The sequence below is a fragment of the Martes martes genome (assembly GCF_963455335.1).
Source record: "Martes martes genome assembly, chromosome: 1".
Classification (NCBI taxonomy): Eukaryota; Metazoa; Chordata; class Mammalia; order Carnivora; family Mustelidae; genus Martes; species Martes martes.
In genome coordinates this window covers 177,498,515-177,523,760 of record NC_137888.1, presented here as the reverse complement: position 1 = coordinate 177,523,760, position 25,246 = coordinate 177,498,515, and the positions used below count along the sequence as shown (strand labels likewise).

General features: G+C 46.8%; 1 protein-coding gene across 3 annotated transcripts in view; it reads right to left on the bottom strand.

Annotated features, from left to right (window-relative positions):
• Positions 1–25,246, bottom strand: part of PDZRN3 (PDZ domain containing ring finger 3) — a 241,238-nt gene that overhangs the window by 34,101 nt on the left and 181,891 nt on the right. Inside the window, exon 1 of one of the 3 annotated variants that reach the window (XM_080828837.1) lies at positions 15,804–16,168. The exons of the other annotated variants lie outside the window; for them this stretch is intronic. Within the exon in view, the coding sequence (XP_080684963.1) occupies positions 15,804–15,872 (69 nt within the window). The 5' untranslated portion in view covers positions 15,873–16,168. Of the gene's footprint in view, positions 1–15,803; positions 16,169–25,246 lie in introns of those variants that run through there. 3 annotated transcript variants of the gene reach the window in all.

The window sequence follows — 25,246 nt, the reverse complement described above, 5'->3', positions numbered from 1 at the left end:
AGAAACCTGGCACAACTGCATGAGAACAGGTGGAATATAGACTGTTATGTGATAGGACTGGAAGTGTGGGCAGGTACAGGCCACATTGACCACTGGAGGCCACAGAAAGGACTCTGACTCTGAGATATCTATAAAGGGGTAGGTGGAGAACTAACCAAAGAGGATACATGTTCAGGTTTGCCTCTTAGAAACATGACTCTAGCACCTGGCTGCTATGTGAAGACTGCAGTGGCAGAGACTAGGTAACAGGTGTCTGTGGTGGCCCAAGGACAACAAAGAAAGATTTAGGAAGTGGGACCCTTTCAACCACCCTTTGAGTTATTTCCATTTTCATAGGAAACTGAGACTCAAGAGGGTAAGTGACTTGCCTAAGGGTCACAGAACTATTAAATGTAGTTTGGGGAGCCTGAACTTGGTTTCTTAACTCCAAAAGAGCCTGCTTTGCTAAGATAAATCACTCGAGGTGTGAATATCATGGCAAAACACATCCAAGTAGCAAATTCTAAGAACATGAAATGAATAAGGATCCAAGCAGGTCCTAGGCTTCTCAAGAATTTTCCTTGTCCGACTACAGACTTCCTGTAATGTCCTGGGTTCTAAATCGTGGTTCCTTCTTGGGGCTCCCTCCCAAGTGCATGGTGAGGGCATTGTGTCACCACCTGCTGTTTCCATCCAGTGGAAGCTACTATTTTGTTGGAGCCTCTGCTTCCTACACGTCTCTTCTTTGGCTAGAAAACCATAATGAGGTTAGATTACAGACCTAAGGATGGGTTATTGTGCCAACGGGTTAAAAAAGCCACTCAATCTTATATTTCAACAACTCTTTCTGCAAAATGGGACGCATAGTCCTCCGCTTCAGCAGGGGAAGACCCTTGCTCTGCACATGAGCTTCCCCTATAGTTGGTGTTCTAAAGTTGTTGTAAACCATATCTAATTATACGATTCCCAGATTTTTTAGTTTTAAACTTTATTGGATGTCAACATTTCAAAGTCAGATTACGATGGGCAATTTTTAGCACTTTTAGTACGAAAATTTTTCCTGATCTTCTTTTCCCTCTTCATTATCCCCAGGAGGAAAATTGCAGAATTGAAGTCTGCAGTTAGCAGGATGGCCCTTGCTGCTCAAGCATCCTCAGAGTGGGCGGACAGGCTCTGGATTTTATTTTCCTAACTTATAGCAACAGACTCATTTTGGAGAGGGATAGTATGTGCGTGTGTGTGTGTGTGTGTGTGTGAGTGATATAAATTCACTGCAACAAAACAAGAACAATTCATTGCTTATCTAATCGATGTGCTTGAAACACAAAAACTAACCTCTTGTTTTGTCCCGAACTGTGACAAAATTCTCTATTTTTTTAAAATTTTTTTAAAGATTTTATTTATTTATTTGACAGACAGAGATCACAAGTAGGCGGAAAGGCAGGCAGAGAGAGGAGGAAGCAGGCTCCCCGTGGAGCAGAGAGCCCGATGTGGGGTTTGATCCCAGGACCCTGGGATCATGACCTGAGCCGAAGGCAGAAGTTTTAAACGACTGAACCACCCAGGCGCCCCAAATTCTCTATTTTTAATTGCAAATTGTTGCTCGATTTGTTGAGGAAATTTTTGGTTAGAGGAAAAAATATGTCTCTCTCCTGCTGGGTTGAGAAAGATTTCTAAATTTAAATACAATTTCTAAAAGACAAAACACTCATCCTACCAGCTCGTACTTCATCTGTCCTATGTATAAGTATATTCCGTTTAGGAGTGTTTAAATGCAGTAAAGAACCTAGATAGATCTCTAGTGAATTGCCACAAGATTTACAGTTTGCAGATACCTTCCCTTGCAACCAGAGACAACTTTGTATCAAGAGATTGTATAAATTCTCGTCAAGTTCTCTCCGCTGGAGTATGGAGTTACCAAATGATCACTGTGAGAAATTAATGCAGAACTCTGGAAATACTGGCTTTGAAAGCAGAACCAATGTAAGTGAACAGGAATGATGGCCTCTGGAGGTGTGGAAGGAACAGAAAGCGGTAAGATTTAGAACCTTTATGAATCAAAAATAAACTTAAGGTGGTACTTCTTTCTCAAAGATTTATAAATGTGATTTATAAATGGCACCAAAAGAATAATGATGACATCCTGGGATATTTATCACCTCTAAAATAGGGAATAAAATGACTCTTCCTCTCAACTTCACAGACACTGAGGGCTTTAAAATATGACCACATTATCATAATTGATCTTCGCTTTTTTGGTGATTAAATTCGGGGCAATGAGAATGGCAGAGTAATTACAAGAATGAGCTGCACAGGACTCCCAGGATGGAGAAGGCCCATGATAAGTTTGTTGATCCTAATGGAAATAAAAAATAAGAGATGCTTATGGAAAGTATGAACTTAGCCTTTCTACACGCAATTCCACAACCCCCACTGCTCCCAATATTCTGCCAAATGGTGAGAGGAAGAACTACGCCCCCACATCTTGCCCCTCATAAGAACGCTCAACTGTTAAAACTTCTTGAGTTCCTTTTCTTGCTCTCAGTGTTGGTTACATGGAAGCATCATGTCCGGGGAATGGGTCTGTCAGACATCTGCCTGACTCTCGGCTCCAGCAGGGGACACAGAGGAGATGGACCCCTTGCCTGTGGCCACTTGGAGAACTTTGTTTAGATGACAAAATAACCTTGAGTGTGTCTCAGTGAGGTGAGATGTGGAATACTCCAGTGAGAGCTTTGGCCAAAGCACAACTATGAAATGTCTCCTCTGCTGTCAAGTTGTTAGTGAGTTTTAAGGAAGAAGCTAACAGGGTTGTTTTGCTGAGAGGAAGGAGGATAAAACTGTTTGCAGGGCACAGGAATTAGCATGTGGACTCCCATCCCTATGACAGAGAAGAACCTGCAGCATTTTCTAAGATGATTTATTAGACATGGGTAGAATTTGCTAGAAACCTACCAGGAGCAAATCATCTGGGAAGGAATTAATGATCCAAACACAACACTTGATAATGCAATTAGAATATGAGGAAATGTAGGGGTTTTCCAGAGAGAGAGAAAAGTAGGGAGGGAGGGAGGGAGGGAGGGGGAGAGAGAGAAAGAGACAAAGAGAGGAAGGGAGGTGGGGAGTTTGGGGAGGAGAAAGAGAGAGGGAGAGAGAGACAGACAGGGAAGGAGGGAGGGAGGGGAGCAGACAGACAGACGGAGAGGGAGAGAGAGAGAAATATGTGTACGTGATTTTGATTATGTCAAAAGTAAAGCCAGAAAAAGAATCTAATAACAAATTTCTGAAAGAGTGAAGTTGTCAGAGGGGAGAAGGAGAGGACTGGGGTGCACTCTCTAGTTCTTTCCCTCCAGTATAGTTACCAAGTGTGCCCAGCTGAGTGGAAATGCACCTGCGGCTACATTCCAGCAAAGTGGTGTGTGGGTCTGAGAAAAAAGAAAAATCAGACCACCGGCAGCAAAAACAGGGACCCCCATCATGGAATGGCAGAGAGCAGTGATGGGACACAGCGTTTTTCTTCAGGTGCTGGAGGCAACAGTAAGATTTCTTCCCCCTACTTTTGTTTGGGTCAGGGATTTTTTTCCTTTAAACCTTTTCTTAGTTGAGTTAGAAACTGAGAGTCTGAAGCTCTGGAAGTTTTTCTGACCTCATTTCATCTTGCCTCATAGATGTGCTCACCAAAATACGTGTTTTCCAGTGGCAACATCCGCTGTATGTGTCTCCAGAGGAAATTTCCGGCTGTCTACTCATTCTAGCTGCCATCCTAGGCTTTGTGCACACACGATCCGGGTAGCACAGGCTCCCTTTATTTTTATGAATGTCTAACCCCTATATGTTTTTAAAAATCTGTTATTGAACAACATATCTTCCCCGTCTCTTTCATTAGTTTGTTTAGTTTGGAGAGGCTATGATTAACATTAGTGATGTCTTTCCAAAGCATTTCTTTATTTAAATATTTGGCGTAGTCCTACCCCCATCTACACAGAATTTGCTTCATACTTTCAAAGCATTTCATCTGCTTTCGCTCAGCAAGTAAGGGTCCAGCTTGGGATGGCAGCCCGGAAGCCAAGCTCTCTTGGGATGCTCGAGAGCATAGGAAACATATGCCCGGGGAGGTATCGTCAATGAAATGCTCTTCCTAGAGCTCCAGGCCTCTTTCTGCCCCCAAGCTACTGCCTGGCTCATGCTGACTGCTTTGTGCCAGATGATTAGGAAGCCCAGCCTGGCTACCAGGATTGGATCCTCACCCCCGAACAGGTGGTCCCTGGGGCTTGGCACTGGCCGCCTGCTGGGCTTCTTACTGGTGTGTGTTCACCTGTGTGATAACTTGGCAGTGTCCAACCCCCTCCACCTCCAGGTGGTAAGAACGGGAGGCTCGTGACTTTGTTGGTGTTGTAACCCCTGCATCACCGCCAGTGGCTCCCCTCCCTGGCACAGTAGAGGTGTTCAAGAAATAACACATGGAACAAATGACAGAATTTCTTCCAAACATACTGTGTATTCACCTTTGCATTATAATTCTTGGGAGTCTTGGCCTTTCATACTTCTTTCAAAAGCCCTGTTTGCCACTGCTCCTTTCTAAGAAATGACTTAGCAACAGTGGTGGCCAATGAGGTACGCATAAGTTGCCCTTTCTGGAGCCACTGCCATCCCTTGGCCTACCTCTCGAAGACCTTCTAGCCATAATGATGACCCCTTTTACAACCAACTCTGGAGGCCTGGCTGCCGCCACCTCCTCTAGGAATGCTGGCTTTCTCCCTTGGTCCCCAGAGCCGCGACTGGCTTATCGGACAACACGTAATAGTTAACAGCACGGCGTCTGGGGCCAGGATGTGAGTGCTGTGAGCACAGGGCTGCCTTCCGTCTTTCCCTCGGCATGTGGCCCAGCGAACCCAGCCGGCACTCAGTAAACGCTGGCCTTCGGACCACAAGAGGGTGACTCGCCACTGGGATAACTCGTGGATGGGACTCCTCTCCTGCTTTAGTAAGACACTAAGATGAACCTCCCTGGAGGGATATGTCACACCAATACACCATGTAACCCCCATAGCTGTGGAACTCTTTTTTTTTTTTTTTTTAAACTTCCCTACTATAAAGGAGAAAACGGAGCACAGTTTCCTTTTCCAGTCTTTTGACGGTATATCTGTGGCAGATCCATATTCCTTCAAGCTTACCTTGTAACATAATCATATGCTCATTAATGTAAGTTTTAATTTCTGACCTTCCACCATCCCAGAACACGAGCCCCCAGGACAGGGACACTTGGCTATCACGGTGCCAGATATTTAGTACAATGCTGGGGACGCTGTTCAGACATGTTCTGGAGACCAACAGTCCTGTGCTAGGATTTTGGCTCTGCCCCGTGGGAGCCATGTGATCCCAGGCACATGAATCTGCTTCTCTAACTGACCCTCAGTTGTCCCGTATGTAAAATGGACATAACAATAGGAGCTGTGCTCCAAGAGGCTGTGTTAGAATCACATGAACTCTGCATCTAACACGCGCCTACGGACCATGAGCACTGCAGTTCACGGTGACTTATCATCGCTATTAACACAGAAATCCAAATCACTGGAATGTGTCTGTCTTGCCTTCCCTGGACAAAGAATACAATGCTGGAATGGCTTCTTCCTTTCTCTGGACATTTCTTAACTGTGGTTGGGTGTGGAGGAGAGCTGCTTCTAAACCTTGACGGCCAACTGAGAAAAAGATGTGCTAGCTCTTCACCGTGCCTTCTCCCTGAGGCTTGCCCCTCCCTGCACTCTAAGGGGGAACAGGTACTTGCTCTCAATTCCACTCCAGGGAAGAACCACACCAGAACCTTCCATTGGTTGGGGGAGAGATTAGACAGACATGCCTGATAACTCAAACATCAATGCCTGGGAAGCTTCTAGATGCCTAAGCTTATACTCCAAATTTTAGGCTTAGAAAGTTGCTAGAGCGACAACGGAAAAGGAGAAAACCCTGGGCCCCCGGAAACAGAGGCACTGCAGGCTACAGTACCGTAACGCATGGGAACACACAGATACACGCGGGTCAGTGCAACAAGTGGTAGCTGGTCTCCAACAGGGAGAGGGTAGGAGATATAAGTCATTCACACCGGGCATTCTCTAACTAGATAAAAAGAAGAGAATCCCAGGTGTGAAATACCATTGTGATTCGGCAGGGGAGGGGACACAGCTCTTCCTCTCCTAATGCCAATGGAAATACTGTGATGAAAGAGGGCAGTTTCTCCCTAGGTTTTCCAGATCCCGCAAACAGTAAACAGCTGCTTGATAAAGGAACATTGGTTCCTATTACTTAGAGTTTCCTCTTATTAGAATGCATGTCACTTCTAATGCTATGTGCCCCACCACGGACACTTTTGGGCCCAGAAGGGGAATAAAGAGTTGTCATGTATGGTAAAGCAGGAACTCATCTGAGCGGTGGGACACTGCTTAACACACTGGGAGGAAACTTATTTTCCCAGATGTCTGACAAATGAACTCTGTTCTCATTGGTTTAATGCTGTGAAGAGTGTCTATCTCCATTATATGGCTTATGCATTTTTTGTTCACAAAAACAGAAAACATTTTTGCTTAAGACTTCTTTATATACAGACATGCAACCATGCCAACTCTTGAGCAATGTGTTTGTAAAGATCCAAGTTCTAACTGTGGTCCTACAGCTGTCTTCTGCTACAACAAATGGTAGAGGGTGAGAGAATTCTTGCGCACATGAAGAATGTTTTTTCTTAAGGAAAAAATAAGACAGTATTTTAATACTTTTTAAAGATCTTGAGAGCCAACCAACGCTTTCCTCCCCATCATTACTATTTCTGATTTACTTTCCTTCAGAATTTGGGGGAGGGAGGAAGCTTTTTATAATATATGGTATTTCTTCTTGGGGCTCTTCTTAATATTTTTATTTTATTAAATACTGAATACATTAAAAGTTTTGTTAAGAGGCATATAATTATAAAGAATGCTACGCTGCATACTTGTAAGCCCATCCCCCCATTTGAGAAAAGAGCACTACCAATATATCACTTGAAAAGCTGAACATCCATGTCCGTGGATAGACAGAATGCCAAGAAGACCACAAGAAGGCAGCACCAGAGAAGGACCTTCTCCTAGGGGGACAAGAGTTTCTAGATAACTATAGCACTAGAAAACAGACACCCTTAGTGTGGTTTTGGTGCAGGAAGACTCTTGATGGATCAGAAAAGAAAGGCCAGAAACAGCCCCAAACACAAAGGGAAACTGGCTCTGCCCTTTGATGGGGAGGAGATGGGCTTTTCTACATTGGTACGAGGAGATCCACCCTAAAACAAAGTCGGCTCCCGCCTTACAGCCTTCTGTGGAAGGCAAAAGTTATATAAAGCTTTTGAAAGAAAACACGGGATAGCAGCTTTAGAGCTTCAGAGTAGAAAATACATTTCCTCACAGAGACTGAAAGCACAAACCATAAGAAAAGACTGATATATCTGACTATGTTCAATGAAGGGATTTGGTTCACTGGAACACATCATAAAGAGAAGGCAAAGACAAGCCACAAACTGGGAGAAAAGGTCTGGAAGTCGTACCTGATAAAGGACTGGTATCCAGAAAATGCTTTAAAAAATCCTATGAACCAAAGGAAAAAAGATGAAAAATCCAATAGAGAACTGGGGCGAACACCTGAAGAGGCACTGTACACACACACACACACACACACACACACACACACACACACACTCGAATATGGTCAATATATGCATCAAAAATAAAACACTCTATTTCATTAATAATCAAGAGCACAGCAAATTTAAACCATAGTGAGAAACCTCTTTGTATTCACAGCATTGTAAAAATTAAGGAGCCAGATGATACCAAGTACTGACAGGGAAGTGAAGCATTAAGAACCCCTCTACCATAACAGTCTGGCATTAGTAAAATCGAGAAGCATTCACCTTAAAGCCCGCCTTCCTTCCCTCCCTCCTGTCCTTTTGTCCATCTTTTTGTCCATCTGTCAGTTTGTCCATCCATCCAACCAACCATCCACCCGTCCGTCTGTCAATCCACCCGTCTATCCAACCATCCATCCATCATCCACCCATCCACCTGTCTACCCATCCATCTGTCCATCCATCCATCCACCCACCTGTCTACCCGTCCATCCGTGCATCCATCCATCTGTCCATCCATCCATATGTAACCACAAATATCTCAGAGCAGTGATTCCCAAATCATGCTCCCCAGACCAGAAGCATCTAAACCGGGGTTGGGCCGGGGACTCAGTGCTTCCATACTGCCTCCTGGAGACGCTGCTGCATGTTCCAGTTTGCGAACCCAGTGCCCTAGAGGAACGTTGTGCCTTGAAACTGGTGTAGGAATGCAAGTTACAGTTGAGAGTGCAGTCCTCTACCCCACCCCCTTTTCCTACCAAATAGAAAAAAAAGTGAGAATACCTTTAATGCCCACTGAGTATGGGAAAGGGAGACAAGGTGAGACAGATACTTAGTTGCCGGTGGTGTTACACAAAGAGGTTCATCTGGGGGATAATCTGGCAAGACTTATTAAGACTGCTAAAAGAATTTCTCCTCTGGTATAACACATCAGAATGCACACTAAGATAGTTCCTAAGGATTGATCAGTGGTACTGTTTCCCTGACAGAGACAGCGGGACTGCGTCCTACAACCTGAACATGCTCCAGAAGCAGGGTCTGTGAATCGTGACCCAGCAGCATGGTGACGGCCACCCAGCTCACCATCAGAAGGAGGTCCCTGCTCCACTCACTCACCCACGATTCTGCAAACGAGGATTCGTTTGGCTAACAAGGTCTTTCTAAACACACATTCTCTTCGGGCAGGAGGATTCTGTCTACCATCATTCACGTTCTTGGGAATTACTCTAAATGAATTTCCCACTGACTACTGGAAAGGGAGCATTGATACGAGCAGGAGGGTGTGGGACTTAAGAAGATTAAAATTCTGGAATCTGGGGTGATTCTGAAAGTGACACTGGTTGAAGAAAATTGAAGGTTAATCGGTAGAAGAGACACACACATGTGCACACATGTACATGTGTGTGTTTACATGTGCATATACGTCTTTACTAGGCAAAGCTTCACTAACCTTCATTTCCCCACTTGTAAACTATATATTATAGAACGACTTACTTGAAAAAAGCCCTGCTTCACCAGAATAAAATGACTGCTATTTTGTATTCACCAACAGATGGTTACATTTTGATCTGAATGGAAGTGTCTGAGATAGAAGCGTGTCCTGCCGCCTCTTCGTTCGAAGGAAGGATGGAGAAAATCTGCCCCAAAGCTTAGGTAACTGGAGAGTCCTCCCTCTCCTGGTATTTTGGGCTGAACCTGGAACAGAGGTGCTGACACTTGAGTGAGCATCAGACTCATCTGGAGACCTTGTTCAACACAGATTGCTGGCGCCCAGCACAGGGACTGGGACTCAGTAGGTCTGGACTGTGGCTGGAGTGTCTGCATTTCTAACGTGTTCCTATGTGATGCTGCTGCTGCTGCCCCAAGACCATACTCTGAGAATGAGTGACTTAGAAGAAACTTCTGGAAACGCTTCAACTGTCAGGAAAGTGCCCCTTGATCCCCACCGCCTCTCAAATTGAGATCCTCGTGCTCCCACAACTGAACATTGATGCCAATAACTTCCTTCCACTTCTGCATAATTCCAGCATATTCTTTATTATAGACTGATGGGTATAATAAAATGGTTTTGGAGAAAAAGTGATCCTACCAGGCAGATGGCCAGTAGACCGGACAAGGGGCCCTCTCCCCAAAGTTAACCCACAAACACACACCACTCAATATGCCCTTGATGAAGAAATAGGAAAGCAGAGCATCTGAAGTAGACAAATTCACGCCTGACTTTCGCCAGCGCAGCACTCGCCATTAGGCAGCAGAATCCAATGACATTTCACCAATGTTATGACACCTGCCACGCTACGGAGGGTAATGTTGCTAGCAGCCCGGCTTCGTGAGCTTTAGAGAGTGAAGGCTGTGTTCCTTGTTGCATCCCACACTGGGCAGACAAGGCAGGGGGGGTTCTTTTGGCTCTGGCGTGCCTCTGGACCTGGGATGGCATTCTTTTGTGCCTGTTCTCCCCCACCCCCAGTGTAGCCATGACCTCTCCCTGCATTATTAATGAGTGCAAGAGAAGTCATTTATTAAAGCTACATTTTTTCACTGTTCCATATGTTTCTTTCTGCCAGCCACGGCAGGCACGTCACAGGAGCAGAGAGAGAGGGGCAGTCATCTCCCCTGTGGCTGCGTACCACCTGCCTCATGGCGATATGCAGCTGAATCTATGGAAGCCATTAGAATCCCAGGATGCAGACTCATTCGTCATTGCTAAAAGCCCGGACCAAAGTGGGACCTACTTAATACATTCCTCATTCAGAAGTTAATTTGGTAAACATGTCCTGAATAGTTTACTGGTTATATGTCAGGATCTGGGGTGTCACAGAGAATAAGACAAAGTCCCCACCTTCACGGGGCTGACGTTTTCCTGGGGACTGCGAGCTGGAAACAGTGGACAAGTTAGTAAGTACATGAATTATGATAAGTGCTAAGAAAGAAAGAAAGAAACTGTGGACAGAGAGGTCAACATGGGTCAGGGGAGGGGAACTTCTCAGATCAGGGAAGATCTCTGGGGAAGAGCGATATTTGAGCCGAGTCCTCAAGGATGAGCTGGTGAGCTATGCTTCAGGTGGAGAGGAATGGCTAGTCTAAGGTGTGAAGACAGAAGCAGTCATGTGGGGTCTGGGTGCTGCAAGAAACCGGTAAGGATCAGAGTGGATGTATGATGGGCTCGTGGCAGGTGGCTTGCTGGAGGGGGAGAAAGAAGCCAGACCACACAGGTCCCTGCAAGCCCCAGTGAAGGAAGTTTTATCTCCAGGGCACTGGGGAGCCAGTGAGTAGGGAGTGGGAAATTTGGTACTCAGCATGGGGTTGGTCGGGTAAACACATTGGCCAAATGAATGGAAACACAATGTCTCGTATCCCCTGTGTTCTTTGTTGGCCCCTTTATGGATGAATCACAGGCATCTCTTCCAACAGCTTGTTCTGGGTTCCTAACTAGTACCCTTGTTTCTTTTCTTGCTCCTCGTGCCCTACCAACACATACAAAATTCAGTGTGTTCAAGTGATCACATGCGGAGGATACAGATGGTGACAAGGCCACCCAGGATTTCACAGTGTAACCAAGGAGGCCGAATTAACAGATTAGTACCGAAACAAGGAAGAGAATGATGAACAGAGCCTTGAGGGAGGGCTCAGGGCATGGGTACTATGGTGCACAGGACCTCACGGGGGCTCACTCAGCACAGGGATACGGAGGTGTGCAGGGACTCATGGGCACACTCAGAAAGTCACCTGAGCTGGGGTTGTGGCCAACTGACTTCAGTCCTAAGAGGAGAGCAAGAGACTGCTAATACGGTCACCAAATGTGTTGTACGTAAAGAAGAGATGGGTAGAAAGACAGGCGAGTCAGCCGTGCTCAAACCCTAAGCCTTTCCTTTTCACTGCTTCATCAGCATCAAAGTGTTTTACGGTCCACTGTTGACTGAAGGAAAAAACAAGTCCAAGTGATGGATAAATGCTTCCCATGAAAAAAAAAGGGACCCTTTCAGCCACAGACGGTGCCACGCCATTAAGGCAGGAGGAGACAGGCTTTCTTTTTCCACACCTGCTTTGCCTCAACTAATTCAGATTATAAAGCTGCTTCTAATAATAAAGTTTTTGGAACTGATAGGTTGTTTAAGCAGACACACTCTCACTTACAGGAAAACTAAACCACGTGCAACACTTCCATATGGAGGTCAAGTTTATGTTCATCCAATTAATCACCATTAGCTCTGTCCACGCTTTATCATACCACGAACTGGCCGATTCCCCAAATCAACAACTTTAGGGGGCATAAAAGGCACAGATTCCTCCTATTTGTTGTTACTGTGAGATGCAAAAGAACATAAACCACTCTCAAATGAACCATTCTTAAAACGGCCTGGGAAGCGGGTGGGAATGCTGCGTTCCTCCTGAACACTTTTCTCTCTGTCCACCATTCTCCCCTGGCATGAGGGACCCGAGGCCCTGTCTCAAGTCCTCTCATTTGTAGGAGAACAGACCCAAGCGCTCCCAGGCTGACGGGGAGGGCAAGCAGCACATGGCCCTTTTGGAGAATACAGGGCCTCCCTGTTTGCTCCACAAACTTGAGAATGATATTTTAAAAATTTAACTAGGCGTCCCATATAATACAGGGATCTCCTCACTGGGTTTGATAAAAATGATTTGTATAAGAGAAGAATTCAGACTTTGGAATCCCAGCACGGGCATCGCTGCCACTCCCATTCCTAATTCCTTTGTGTCTCGGTTTTTTTAATCTCCAAAATGGGGTATCAGTATGACCCACCTCTTGGCGCTGCTGTGAGGATCTGATGGAGAAATGTGCAGTCGGCACGGGTGCAAAGTAAGTGCCCAATAATGCTGTGGTTCCCACAATGGCCATCACTGCGATTCCTATGTTCTCCTAGCCATCTTGAAAACATGTGTACAGTGCAAGCGAATGTACTCGTTATTAAAATTTCAGTTTGAAGCCCAAGTCCCAAACAGTATTACTTCCTTATGACCCAATCAAGTGACCCAAGGTCACTAATCTACAAAGAGCATCTGGTCGACCTTAGGAGAGGCGGAGGGAATGAGTGATACCGCCTGGTGTGTTATTCCTTTTCCCTTCCCCCAGCCTCTATCTGAAAATTCTCTTCAAAGCATCCACACACTGGCCTTCCCCTTGTCCAGAAAGGACGCAGCTGGGGGGATGGCTGATGCCTGGCTGGGGACGGGGTCCCGGGCACCAAGCCAGCAGAGCCACAGACTTCTCCAGCCCTGCCAATACTACTCTCCAACCCTTTCCCTATAGCCAGGGGACCAGCCTCAGCTAGGTTCTGGCCATTGCTCCAAAGCTGTCAGGCTCCCCACCCCATCACCCCCTGCTCATGAGATCTTCTGGGCAGTTAATTTGTCCAAGCAGAAGACTGTGCCCCTCGATAACCTTAGAGCATCTTCCTTTCTTGCTTCTGTCTTTACGCCTCAGCAGTGCTTCTGAGTGGTCGCCCGAGATGGGCTGGTTTTCCAAAGCAGGAAGCAGCTACTAACTTAAATGTTAGATGTCCCACAGGCACAGGTCCTGTCTTGATGCTCCCCAGGACGCTACAGTTACCAGGAAAGCACGAAGGCTGCTATACCTGGGCTGATCTGACACCTCCAGGGTGGACAGGAGGCTCGCCCCGTACCCCCCCAGGAAATATTCCGGAGATCCCCAGACACCTGGGGATACTGCGTGATGGGAATCGCTGCTATATGTGTGCACTCCTCACAGCGCCATTTGACAGCCAGGCAACTTCCTGTGTTGCTGGTGTTTTTCTAATGTGATTAAAGGTACAATAAGGTATGTGTGCAACAAGAGGCAAAGCCATTGTTCTGCATCATTAAGCTCACAGCAGCCCCAAAAAGAAATTGTAGGCAGCTTGCCAAAGGCCCTAATGAAGAGCATCTCTTTGAATTATCTCTGGATGAGGGAAGGATAAAGTCTGAGCCCCAGAATATTTGATCCTCTTTGTGCTGCTGTTACGAGGGCTTACCGAAGCCAGACACACTGGACCTTCTGGAACTGTAATTTATGGAAACCTTAATTTCTCTGCTTTTAATAAGGCTTTGCATAATAAGAAGGGGAATGCAGTTATTAATTCTTGCAAGTGTTTTGTGAATTCCTTTATGCTACGGTTCAGGACTCCCAAAGAATAGGAGAAAGGGGATTTTACTTAGTTGGCACAAGGGTAATGGGTCCGAAAAGTAGTTTGAGTTTCCTGAAAATAAATCTGCATGGCTTCCTAAATTGCTGACAAAGTGTATTCCAGATGGTAGTCATTTATCAGCAATTTACTGCACGATGCTTTGGCCAGAAATATTTCCACATAAATTCACCTAGTAAAAACAAACAAACAGAATCCAGGCTCCTTCTTTTGGGGGGGGGCTAATGGGGAAGAGCCTACCCAATCCAGATGAATAAAGCCCGAGTTAACACAGATCTGCAGGAGACCAGGTAGGGTGACCACATTTTGGAGGGTACCAGTGTAATTAAACACATGTATGACAATGAATACTAAGTGATATTTCTGTGCACTGATAGTTAGAAGAAAAAAAGCCCAGCAAGTTATTAAGACTCTATTTTTATGCACTATATTATATACACAGTAGTGCATGTCTGCCACACACAACCACATTGGTGATGGTTCTGTTGTTCTGTTCTGGTTCTGAATGCCTCACTCATGGAGAAGGGGGGCGCTCAGTGCTTATCGCACATGATAACCTGGCACAATGTAGATGACAACATCACCACACGACCACACAAGGGATGGAGGCCAGCCCTCCACTGCCAGTGGCACTAAATTTAGCCCAGGCTTCCAATGTGCAACCCAAGACTGCTTTCAAAGGACAGAAGTCCGGCAGACTGCGAAGCGTGAAGTCATAGGTCAGAAGTGTATGTCAAACACTGATTTAAGATGCTTGTTTTTTGTAAGAGATGTGCGCTCTGTACAGGGGCGGCTGCCGGAGGCTGGGTAGGTGGGGAATGACCAAGCCCCAAAAGGTTTGTTCTGACATTCTCTGTGCTTCAGTGGAGAAAAGACACACATGCGTGCGCACACATCTTTTCTTTACCCAGGGTCCCTCTATCCTGAGACTGTCCACAGAGGCAGCCAACGCACTGAAGCAGCCTTGCTACACTGTGTCTTTTTAATGCTATGCGCCCTCTGGTGGCTTGTGCAAAAATGGTACCCAAGTGAGGGCTCATCAAATTCTTTTTTTAAGCTGTCTGGCTCTTTAGAGAATATATTAATATACCCCCATTCACTGTGATAAGTTAAGGAATAAGCACCTTTGTTTTCTTACCATAAAGAGTTTTTTCTGTCATTCTAACTAAAAAAAACCCGTTTTAATAGGATTCTAATTTTTTTGATTGCCAAAGAAAAACTGGAAGGAGTTAGAATGATTTAAGGAGAAAACACTTAACTGTCAAGTTAGGTTACCAACGACAGTCGAAAAACCTCCTAGTTCAGGATAAAACTTGAATATTTAAAGATAAAACACTCAACGCAAATGTTAGGTAAGTTCTCTGGGTTATGTCTTAACTGTCCCATCTCATCTCGACTGAATTTTCACGTCACTCATGATGTAGAAGTTTTGAGAAGTCATCTGCCGTGGATGACAGCACCCAAGATCAAGCCACTTGCTCTTGAAGCTCTTAAAATTTTCACAGGGTGAGGTACAGAAATGGCAAGTGTGAAGCATAAATCAGAACCACATGTCCCAGGACAAGACGCTGCTGAAAGAATCGAGTCTGCGGTAGACACTTGTGCTCTACTGAAAGGCGCGCCTCGGAACTATTTATAAACAGAGACAAAACCGCACAAGCATCAATCATCATCCCCGTCTTCTCCAACTTGTTCAAAGGGTGACCACGCTCTGACCCTTCCTAAGACAGTCGCTGACACTCCAGAGAGCGGTCAGTTGTAAAGGAGCTTTGTGGCATGACTGCTGGAAACGTACTTTGTGACTGTCAGCATCTATTTAAGTATTCAAATGCTGGCACCTAAGTGCCACTGGGAGGGAAAGCACGGAAGAGACTGAACGGAGGCTGTATGGACAAGTCAGAGAAGCCGTCTCGTTCAGAACACAGACACACGCCCCCAGCCCCAATTCCTTTCCTAGAAGTTACACTCTGCCAGGTGAGTGCTGGTCCACGCCCACAGAATAAAAGGCAATGCGTTACCTGACAAACTTCATAGAGCAATTTGTACTGCTCCTCTTGCTTCTGCAGGCTGCACAAACTGCATCCCATGTTTAGAGGAACGTCCGAGGAAGGCTTCAGGACTCGCCAGCACCCGGGAACAGCAGCGTCCTGCGTGCAGGCATGAAGGGATCCTCGGAGAGCCTCAGGTGCATCGGACGGCTGCTACACTTCACATTGGCGTTGCTCTCTAAGGCTGAAAACAACTCTCTCCCCGTCCACGCTTCCCCTCCTTGCCTCGCAGCATGCACACACGCGCAGACACACAGACACGCGCATACACACACACACACACACACGCACGCACACACACACACCGCTCCCTCCTCTGAGGGACTCTGGCAGCTGGATTGTGGTCCAATGCACACGGTATATATACTGCTGCTCATGCATATTAATCAGCTCTCATTGACTATTCATAACAATGATACAGAAGCTATAATTGCCAACTATGACAGTTGAAATTTCTCTAATTAACAAGCAAGTGCTCCAGTGGTAGGGAATAATAAAAGACACTAACAATTTTGTAAGCCATTTTCTGGCAGTTACAAATAAACAGGACTGCATTTTTAGCAAGGTCTCTTAGGATGATCCCTAATGCATTTAAGCTAAGTAGAAATTCATTTTTAAATATATCATAAAATTTTTGATGATATAAAATGTATTTAATGCTGCGGATAATGATGGCATATAAACAAGTTTTATGGAAGGCACATGTTTTGAATGATATTCATATAATATTTAGCGCTTTACCAAGTTGTAGGAAAAATGTGCCCCGTATGAATAAAATATAAAAATTTAAATTGCAAGAACTATGTGTGTGTATGCAAAGTCACCGGGGGCTTGTAAGGAGACAGGCTCCCCTAAAGGTGAGGAAGCAGATAATCACCGCTAAAGTGTATTCGCAGTTCCCAAAGCAGAAAGTTATTTCTTAAAGGGCTGCCCAGCTAACTGGAAGGAAGAGAAGCCTAACACCATTTCGGGAGCTAGGAGATGCTCCAGATACCTCAGAGTCCATGCCGCTCAGCTAACTGTCACCGGCTACTATGGGTCTGGATCTGATAATCCCATGGCCACCTAGACCGTCATAGCTCTGATCCGTGCTGTGTGTCAAGAAAGCGGGGAGCTGTGATGACCCAGAGCATTTAAGAATTTTTTTTCTTGCTGCCTTGCCTCTTGTCTCCTTTTATTCAGCCTCTGACCCACTAAGTCTGATGGATGGCTTTCAAAACAAAAACCTGCTGTTTTCAAATCATCGCCCCACCGCCTAAACGAAATGCACAGGTACTATTGTTTCAACGCAAATCACTGAGGTATAAAATTCTCACAACTGCTTCCAAACCCTCACACCCCCCCTCGATTTTATGAAGGTTGAACTGTCTCTCAGGAGGACTCCCACGTCTTGCCAAGAGGCATAACAGGGCCTGAAGAATAATGCTCCCTTTCTCTGGGAGCCCAGACACACCTGTGATGTGAGTAAACCTGTAAATAAAATCCCACTTGGGCTGGTGGCCAGCAGATACATCTGGTCCCATTTCTCAGACCCAGAAGATGAGGCATGACAACTTGTCACAGATCAACTCACAGCTCTGGCTTGCTGGAGAGGGAGGAAGGGAACCTTCATCTCAGTCCCACACCTGGTGTCCCCATCACGGCTAGAGCAGAGTGTGGAGGCATGCCACCAGGGAAAAGAAGCCACAGATGGGGCTGGGCAGTGGCAGTGACCTCTGACTTGCCCTGATGCTGGGAAGGGCCCTATGGATCCATGAGAAGGTTACTGGGAGCTCGGTTTCCTGATCCCTAATTAGCTCTACAACTACCTACCTACCTTGCAGACTTTTGTTACAGCCTCGTGAGAAAACACAAGCTGTCAAGCCAAAGCTGGAAGTCATGCTTGTTTGCTGCCCCTGTCCCAGAGCCTTCCCCTTCTCTATAAGTCTGCTCTCCTTGATTCCAAGTGAGATTTCAGTTCTGTCCACTTCTGTTTATCATCCCTGGCGTGCCATCCACTCCAGATGGATGACACTAAGAGCCTCCGATGTACTTGGTGCTTCCTCTCCTGCCCATGCATGCGCTCCCCACTCTACAAGGTTGCCAGGTCCATCTTCAAAAAGCAGAGACAGGATCACTTCTTCCACTTGCCTGAAAACCCCGCAATGACTTCTCATCACACTTGGATTAAAATCACGTTCTTCACCGGACCTCTAATGACCTAGGAAATCTGGTCCTTGCCCATCAGTTTCTCTATACCACCATCTACTGGGGCTCTGGGGCTCACCTAATTCCCACCGAGCTGGGTCCCTCCTCAGGATTCCCTCCTCCAGACTGTACCCCCTTCTCCTTCCTAGCCACCCAGCAGCCCTGTCTCAGCTCAAACCAAGTCCCGTTTGAACAGCCTTTGCTGGCCACCTTGTGTGAATCTATTTCTCTATCCTCCAGATGACTGTGTGGCATCATTCCATTCATTTCCTCAGTCTTCCTGTTCATTTATGCTTATCTGTTACTCAAGTCTCCTTAAACAGGGATGCCAGCTTCCCCAGGGCAGGAACTGTGTCTGCATTGCCCTGTGGGCCAGCCCTGTGAAGGGGCTGGGGAAACACACGTCCTCTGGTTGAATGATGTCTCCCAAACTCCTACCTGAGGGGGTGGACTGGAAGTACCATACACAGAGGACAACGGTGTGCTTGGTTTTCCTCCCCAAAGTTATGGGCTTTTAAATGATTTTTTTGATAAGGTTTTGCATTTCACACTAGCTTATATGCATGTTTTTCCTGCATATCCACAGATAAATGTAGAAATGGGCTCCTGCTAAAGGAATAGGGAACTTAGGCAAATCCCTTTAGTCTTTGTTGGAAAACTTCAAATCTCATTCGCAAGCCAGGAGAGTTTTATCACATACCGCCCTGCACTGTGGAAAAGTTTCTCCAACTTTTGGCTCTTGGGAGTCCTTCACATTCTTAAAAAACTAATGAGAAAGTTGAAGAGCTGGTCTTTATTTGGACTATACCTATCGATGTTGATCATGTTAGAAACAGAAATACGAAAATATTTATTCCTTCGTTCATTTAAAATAGCAACAACAAACCCACTGTATATTAACATAAATAACATTTTTATGAAACATTACCATATTTTCCAAAACAAAAAGCATTTTTTGGGAAGAATGGTATTGTTTTACATTTTCACAAAGCCCTCTATGTCTAGCTTAATTGAAGACAGCTGGCCTTTTGCTTCTGCATTCAATCATTTCTGTTATGCGATAGGGGGGCTTCTAGAAAACTCTACTGCACTGTACTTTCATAAAAGAACAAGAGAAATAGAAAAAAAAATCTTGATGTTTTTAGGAACATAGTTTGACCTCATGGACTCCCTGAAACAGTACAGAGGACCCGCCCCAGGTGCCTGTGTGATACATGACAATCACCACTCTAAGAAGACATGGATGGCGGTGAGCTGGGTGTCTAAGAACCCCATGCTTGGGGGTGGGGAGAAAAGTGGAGAGAATACTAATTTGAATTCAACTTATGGCTGGTCTTCCATTCTTATGATTAATTACGTATTATTTGGACTCAAGAATGAGAAAACACTCGTACCTATTATGCCTAAAACAAGACTTACCAAACTGATGATATGCCTTAAAAATACACTTTCCTTTGCAAAATCATCTAGTACACGGAGAACAGTTTCATTTTCAAAATGTTGCTCCCACAGAGTAAGAAACACAACTGTGTCAAAGGAGGCTCCCCTGTACTGTGCTCCACACCAAGGTCTGTCCGAGGGGCACGGACCATAGTGACAGGAAGCTATTTACTACAGAACTGTTTTTGAGAAAACAGCTGTCCCAGGAAAAATGAAAAACTCCAGGCCGCACAAAGACGCACATTGTTTAAGGAAGATGCTGAATGTCCTTTTCGAGTTCGTAATCACATCATCAGAAAGTGTTTAACGAGCTCGTGAGAGCCCAGAGCATGCCTCTCAGGGGTTCTGTGTGGTCAGATGACTGTCTCTTCCTGCCTTCATGGTAATGAAAAATCCAGTGCCAAGAAGGGTCACCAAGGAACACACAGAAAGAGACACACACAGAAGAGGCACATATAGTAAGGGCCGGAGGTGCCCAGGGAAGAGCCTCTATCATCATTCTTTGAACTTCCTTAAGGCATCAAGGATGCTGCAAGAGTAGCAAATGGAGACAAGAACTTATGTTTGCTTAATTGTGGAAGCATCTCTCTGATTCAGGCATACTATTCTGGCACCCAGACTGGGGTGCCCGCTTGTCCGATACCTGTCATCTGACCGTCCTGTTGTTCCCCATGTATGAAGGGCACAGGAGTCATCAAACTACAGAAGAACATACTGGGAAGAGCGATGACAAAAAAGAGGCGGGCGGGGTGATGGAGCCAAGTTCATGTTGAGAACTGGAGTCTCAGCGGGGGCCAGCACGAGAGAGTTGTGGAGTCAATCCCACCTCCCTTCCATCTATGAGAGCCCCGCCCACCGACCTGGTCTTTCCTTAAGCACTTTTCAGCTTTTTTCAGGATCTTGCGGGTTCATTAACTTGTTTCTTCCTGCTTTGACTCTCACTCTCATTTCAAGTCCTTCCTACTCTACCACGCAGCTAGAATCATCCGCCCCAGCCACACAGACATGGCGGATAAACCACCAACCTCCAGACACAGCCCAAGTGCCCAAGCTTGTGGACCTGACCGCTCCAGCTCTGCCCGGCCTCTTCTGTCCTCTATCATCCAGCAGCACTTTAGGGCCCTTCATGCCTCATGTCCATCCACACAGCAGGCCCTCGGCTCGCACTGCCCAACTTGCAGCCTTAGGCGTGGCCCTCAAGTCTCCCCACCTCTTCTGCCGCCTTCTTTCTGGCAAGCTTCACATTGCGTGGTCCTTCTGTGTTTCCAACACTCCCTTCCTCCCTGGAGGGGGCCCTGGAGAACACCAGGCCAAATGCAGCTTTGGAGGCTCACCCCTGCCCCCCAACCCCAGGTACTCAAATCAGTCTCTCATAAATAAATTCGGTATCTGATATTCACCGAGTGTTCACTCACTATGAGGCACTTTCCTGAGTTCTGAGAACACAACAGTGACCAAAATGGACATAGAGTGCAACGCTCACAAGGAGATTAAGGCCGTAAACCTGCGAAAAGCACTTTTTGTGCCAGCTCTGGTCTGGATGTTTGTGTCCCCTCCCCAATTAATACACTGACATCCTAACGTCCAGTGTGATGGGTATTAGGAGGTCGGGCCCTTGGGAAGTGCTTAGGTGATGAGTGGAGCCCTCAGTGTTCTTAGAAAAGAGACCCCACAGAGCTTCTAGTCCTTTCTGCAGTGTGATAATACAGCCCAATCTGTGACTTGGAAGCCAGCCGTCCCCCAAGCACACTGGCACCCTAACCTGGGACCTTCAGCCACCAAGCCTGTGAACAACACGTTTCGGCAGTTTCCCAGCCACAGAGTTGATGCCACTTTGTTGAACAACCCAAAGGGACCAAGATGCTACCTTGTGCAGGACAAAAGCTGCTCCTACAGGCCTCCCATCCACGTCATGCCAGAGATTCAACTCATAAGCTGATGAGCAAGTGGGTTAGTAACTTCTAGTGAACCGTCTCCTTTGTCAGGGTGACACTCCCAAAGCCAAAGCCTGTCTGAATCACACATAGTGAGTTCTCCAACTAATCCCTGAACAAGGAGGAAGAACTCCTGGAAAGCCAGGGGTGGATGAAGAACACATCATTGTTGCGAAGAAAAAAAGCAACTGCCAGGATGTCAGAACACAGGAGCAACACGGCGGGGGTGGGGGGGGGTGTAGGGGGTGGGTTGGAGAAGCATTTCCCTGCAGCCTTGAGTACAGGTTTGGTTCTGAAAAGCTATGTAAGTTCAGAATATCTGCAGAGGACTTCCACTCTTATTTCTACACACGAAAGGATGTTTCTCCTTTTGACTGAGGTGCTGCCGTCCTGAGGGCACGTCCTCTGGGCTCCAGGTGTTCAATGAACACCCTGGCTGCCTGAGTCCCACAGCCCACTGCTTCCACTGCAAGCAATTGGGACTGGAGGTACCACTGAACCCTGGGAGGGGAGGGAGGGAGAGGTGGGCGGGGGCAGCGGAACAGCTGCCCTTCAAATGCCACAGAGTCAGATGAGCACCAGGCCCCAAGAGCTACCTCACGAACCACAAAACCACTGGACAAGGATGCAGCCAGAGCCACGGGGATCTGTCACGGGGTGGCTGGAATACAAGCATTTTGGGTGAAGGCAGCCAGTGGGGAAGAGCTCCAAGGGCCCTCAACTTCCAACAGAAAATTCAAGTTTTCTGATGGGCTTGCAGCCCTGGGATGCCCCTGTAGATGCATTTCTTCCTCAAAGGCCCCAAAGCATATTGTTTTTGGGGTGGTGCCAGTGCGTCTTATTGTTGGGAGTAAGCGCGTACCTCGGTTTCCCCAACTATAGTTGAGGTTCCTGGAGGGTGGACTCCCGACTAAGTCATCTCTAGGACCCCTGGAATGCCTAGAACAACATCCAAACGTGCATGTGAGTTCCTCCCAGAGAAGAGGGAGCACACCCATCGGCCCTGGCTCTGAGAGCCAAGTGGGGAAGGGAGACTAATGGTCAACTCAGTCCAATCCAGAAGAACAGCTCACGGGCTGTAGGAAGCAAACTCACAGTCTCCCGGGATCTTGGTTTCCCCACCTTCCAGCGTGGCACCCAGCCCCTCAAACCAGGGCTCTGGAGAGAGGACTCACTAAAGAGAAGGCCTATGAAAGTTCTTAGAACACAGCCCACGGGTGCGCAACCAGACAAAAAGCAAGTGACACACCAGGGGCCCCAAAGCCCTTCCAGCATGTTCTAGTGCAGAGGGTGGCAAACTTTTACCACAAAGGGCCAGACAGTAAATAGTTTACATTTTGTCAGCCAAGAGGCCAAACTGAGAATAATATGTAGAAACTTATAGAACCATTTTATTATTTCATTAATTTTTTCAAGATTTATTTATTTTAGTGAGGGGGGGCATGGGGGGAGACTCTTTCAAGCAGACTCCCTGCTGAGAGTGGAGCCCAACAAGGGGCTCAATCTCATGACCTGTGCGATCACGACCCAAGCCAAAACCAGGAGTCAGATGCTTAATCGACTGCACCACCCGGGTGCCTCTAGAACCATTCTAAAACGTAGAAAACATTCTTCCAATGCAGGCTATATATAAACGGGTTATGGGCTAGATTTGGCCTGGGAACCAAAATTTGCCAACCAGACGCTGACCGAGTGAACAAAGAGTTCTTTGATACAGACAGCACGAAGAGGCAGTGCTCGCTCTTCTCCCCAAGTTACACAGGAGGAAACGGGCAGGTGGGCAGGCAGAGCGACTGACCCAAGAGCCCATGGCCAGTAACAGTGGAGATGAGATCCGGATTCAGACTGCGTAACCCCAAGCCCACGAGCTGCTGTGTGTCCATTTCCCTCCCACCACCTTACAGTTCGTCAGGAATACTGTATGCAGAGAGGCTCTGAATGCCAGTCCTTGTTGGGAAGTGGCAGGCACTGCTACAGAAAAAAATCTATAAGCCACACAATGTTCCCATGATGATCCTGTTCAACACACAAAATCTGTAACTCATTGGCCTGCCCAAGAGGACAAGGCATGCTTGCTGCAGCTGTGATGTGTTCCTATCTCACGCTGGATAGTTTTTTCCTTTTTGATATTTACAACCACCCAGCAGCCCGATCCCAGGTGTCCCTCCTGAGTCCAGGGGATGTGAAATGTGTCCAGTCCTCCCTAAGGCACTGTGCCCGCTTACATATGACAGACCCCTCAAAGGCTATATTCTGAATGGCATGAGGGGAGGACGGATTCTGTAGCTCTGTGACCCTGGCCAGGCTTCCAGAAGTGCTGGGGGTTATCTCAGGCCGGCCACGAACCACACGGGTCTGTTCCAACCATGGGATGTGGGATTCCTGACAGCAGGAAAGAAGATTCCAGGCCTGAAGTCTAGGCAGGGAGAGACGGAAGAGGAGGACACGTGACAAAGACAGATGAGTGAACACAGAAGCTGAGGAGAAGGGAAGATAGCTGGAGAGGGCGTCAGGCTAGGATTTGGGGGAATTATGATGGGGGCAAGCACATCATTCAAAGTCCCGATGGCTTAAGCCAGGCTTAACTGTGTGAAGCCTGAACTCGGATGACAGAGAAAGCAAGCAAGCGACAGGACCAAACAGCCAAGATGAAGGACATTCGGCAAGAGGAAAGGGGGAGAGATCTGGAACTCAGGCTACGGGACACATGAAAAGGGCACCAACTGTGTTACTGTGGATTCAGAGAAATGACTAAAATAGCAGGCAAAAAAAAAAAAATGCACATAAAGGGACAACTGAATGTGACAAAACCTTGGGCAAAGGAAGAGACAGGACTTTATCTCATTACATCAGAGGTCACAGACTGTGTGCTGGACCCATGCAGACTCTTCAGAATTTTGGATCAGGGCTAAGTAAAAACACAGTCAGGAACTCTCACCTAAAATGTGTATTTTGTGGACATCTTTTGATAAATCCCCCAAATCTGATACATGCGTGGCAAACAGAAGCAGAGTAAAGACTGTCCCCTGAGATGGGGCTGGGGGTTTGTGGTCCCCACCTCCATCCCAGGCGTCCTCACGAGCCGGTTTACACTGGAGGACATCAGGGTGCCCAGGGCCCTATGGCGCTCGTAATATACTGAGAAAGTGAGAGAGACTCGGTGGGAGACCCCCACTGGAGCCCGCAGGCTGGCCGCTCTGTAGCCTGCCTCCCTCCTCCACCAACATGGTCCCGTGAGCTCACTCAGGAGGGGGCGTGGGAACCAGGCTGCTCCCAGCTCCCCAGCTCCGGCGGGAGGAAAGCAGCAGCCCGAGTCTGTGCCACGGGTGGAAAGAAAAGCCTCGCTTCAGACCTACCACATGCTGATTCACACCTTCTTATTAATTGCCCGCAATGAGCCAGACACTGTTGTGTAGTGATAAACAAGGAACATAAAATCCCAGCCCTCACAGAAGAGCTGCTCTGTGTCTGACTTCCGGCTCTCCTGGGACGATGACGGCTCTTGCCAAATTCACCAATGGCTTCCCACTGGGTCAGGCTCCAACAATCTTTTGGTCCTGGGCCTAGATAGCTTCTCTGCAGCAACTTTCCACCGGGGGAGGGGGAATCTTTCCATTTTGACACTGGTACACACCAAACTTCCAGCCATAGGGAATCATCCTTTTTGACATATGCCCCCAACACTATTTACTTTGTATTTTTCTCTAAAGCTACTCACTTGGTTTTATTTGGAAAAAAAAAAACAAAAAACTTTTATGCCTCCTGTAAATGGGAAACCATGATCACCTACAATGTCTAAAAATTGTTATTAAAAATAATCATGAATGTAAAATGAGAAAAGAGGTCCATTCC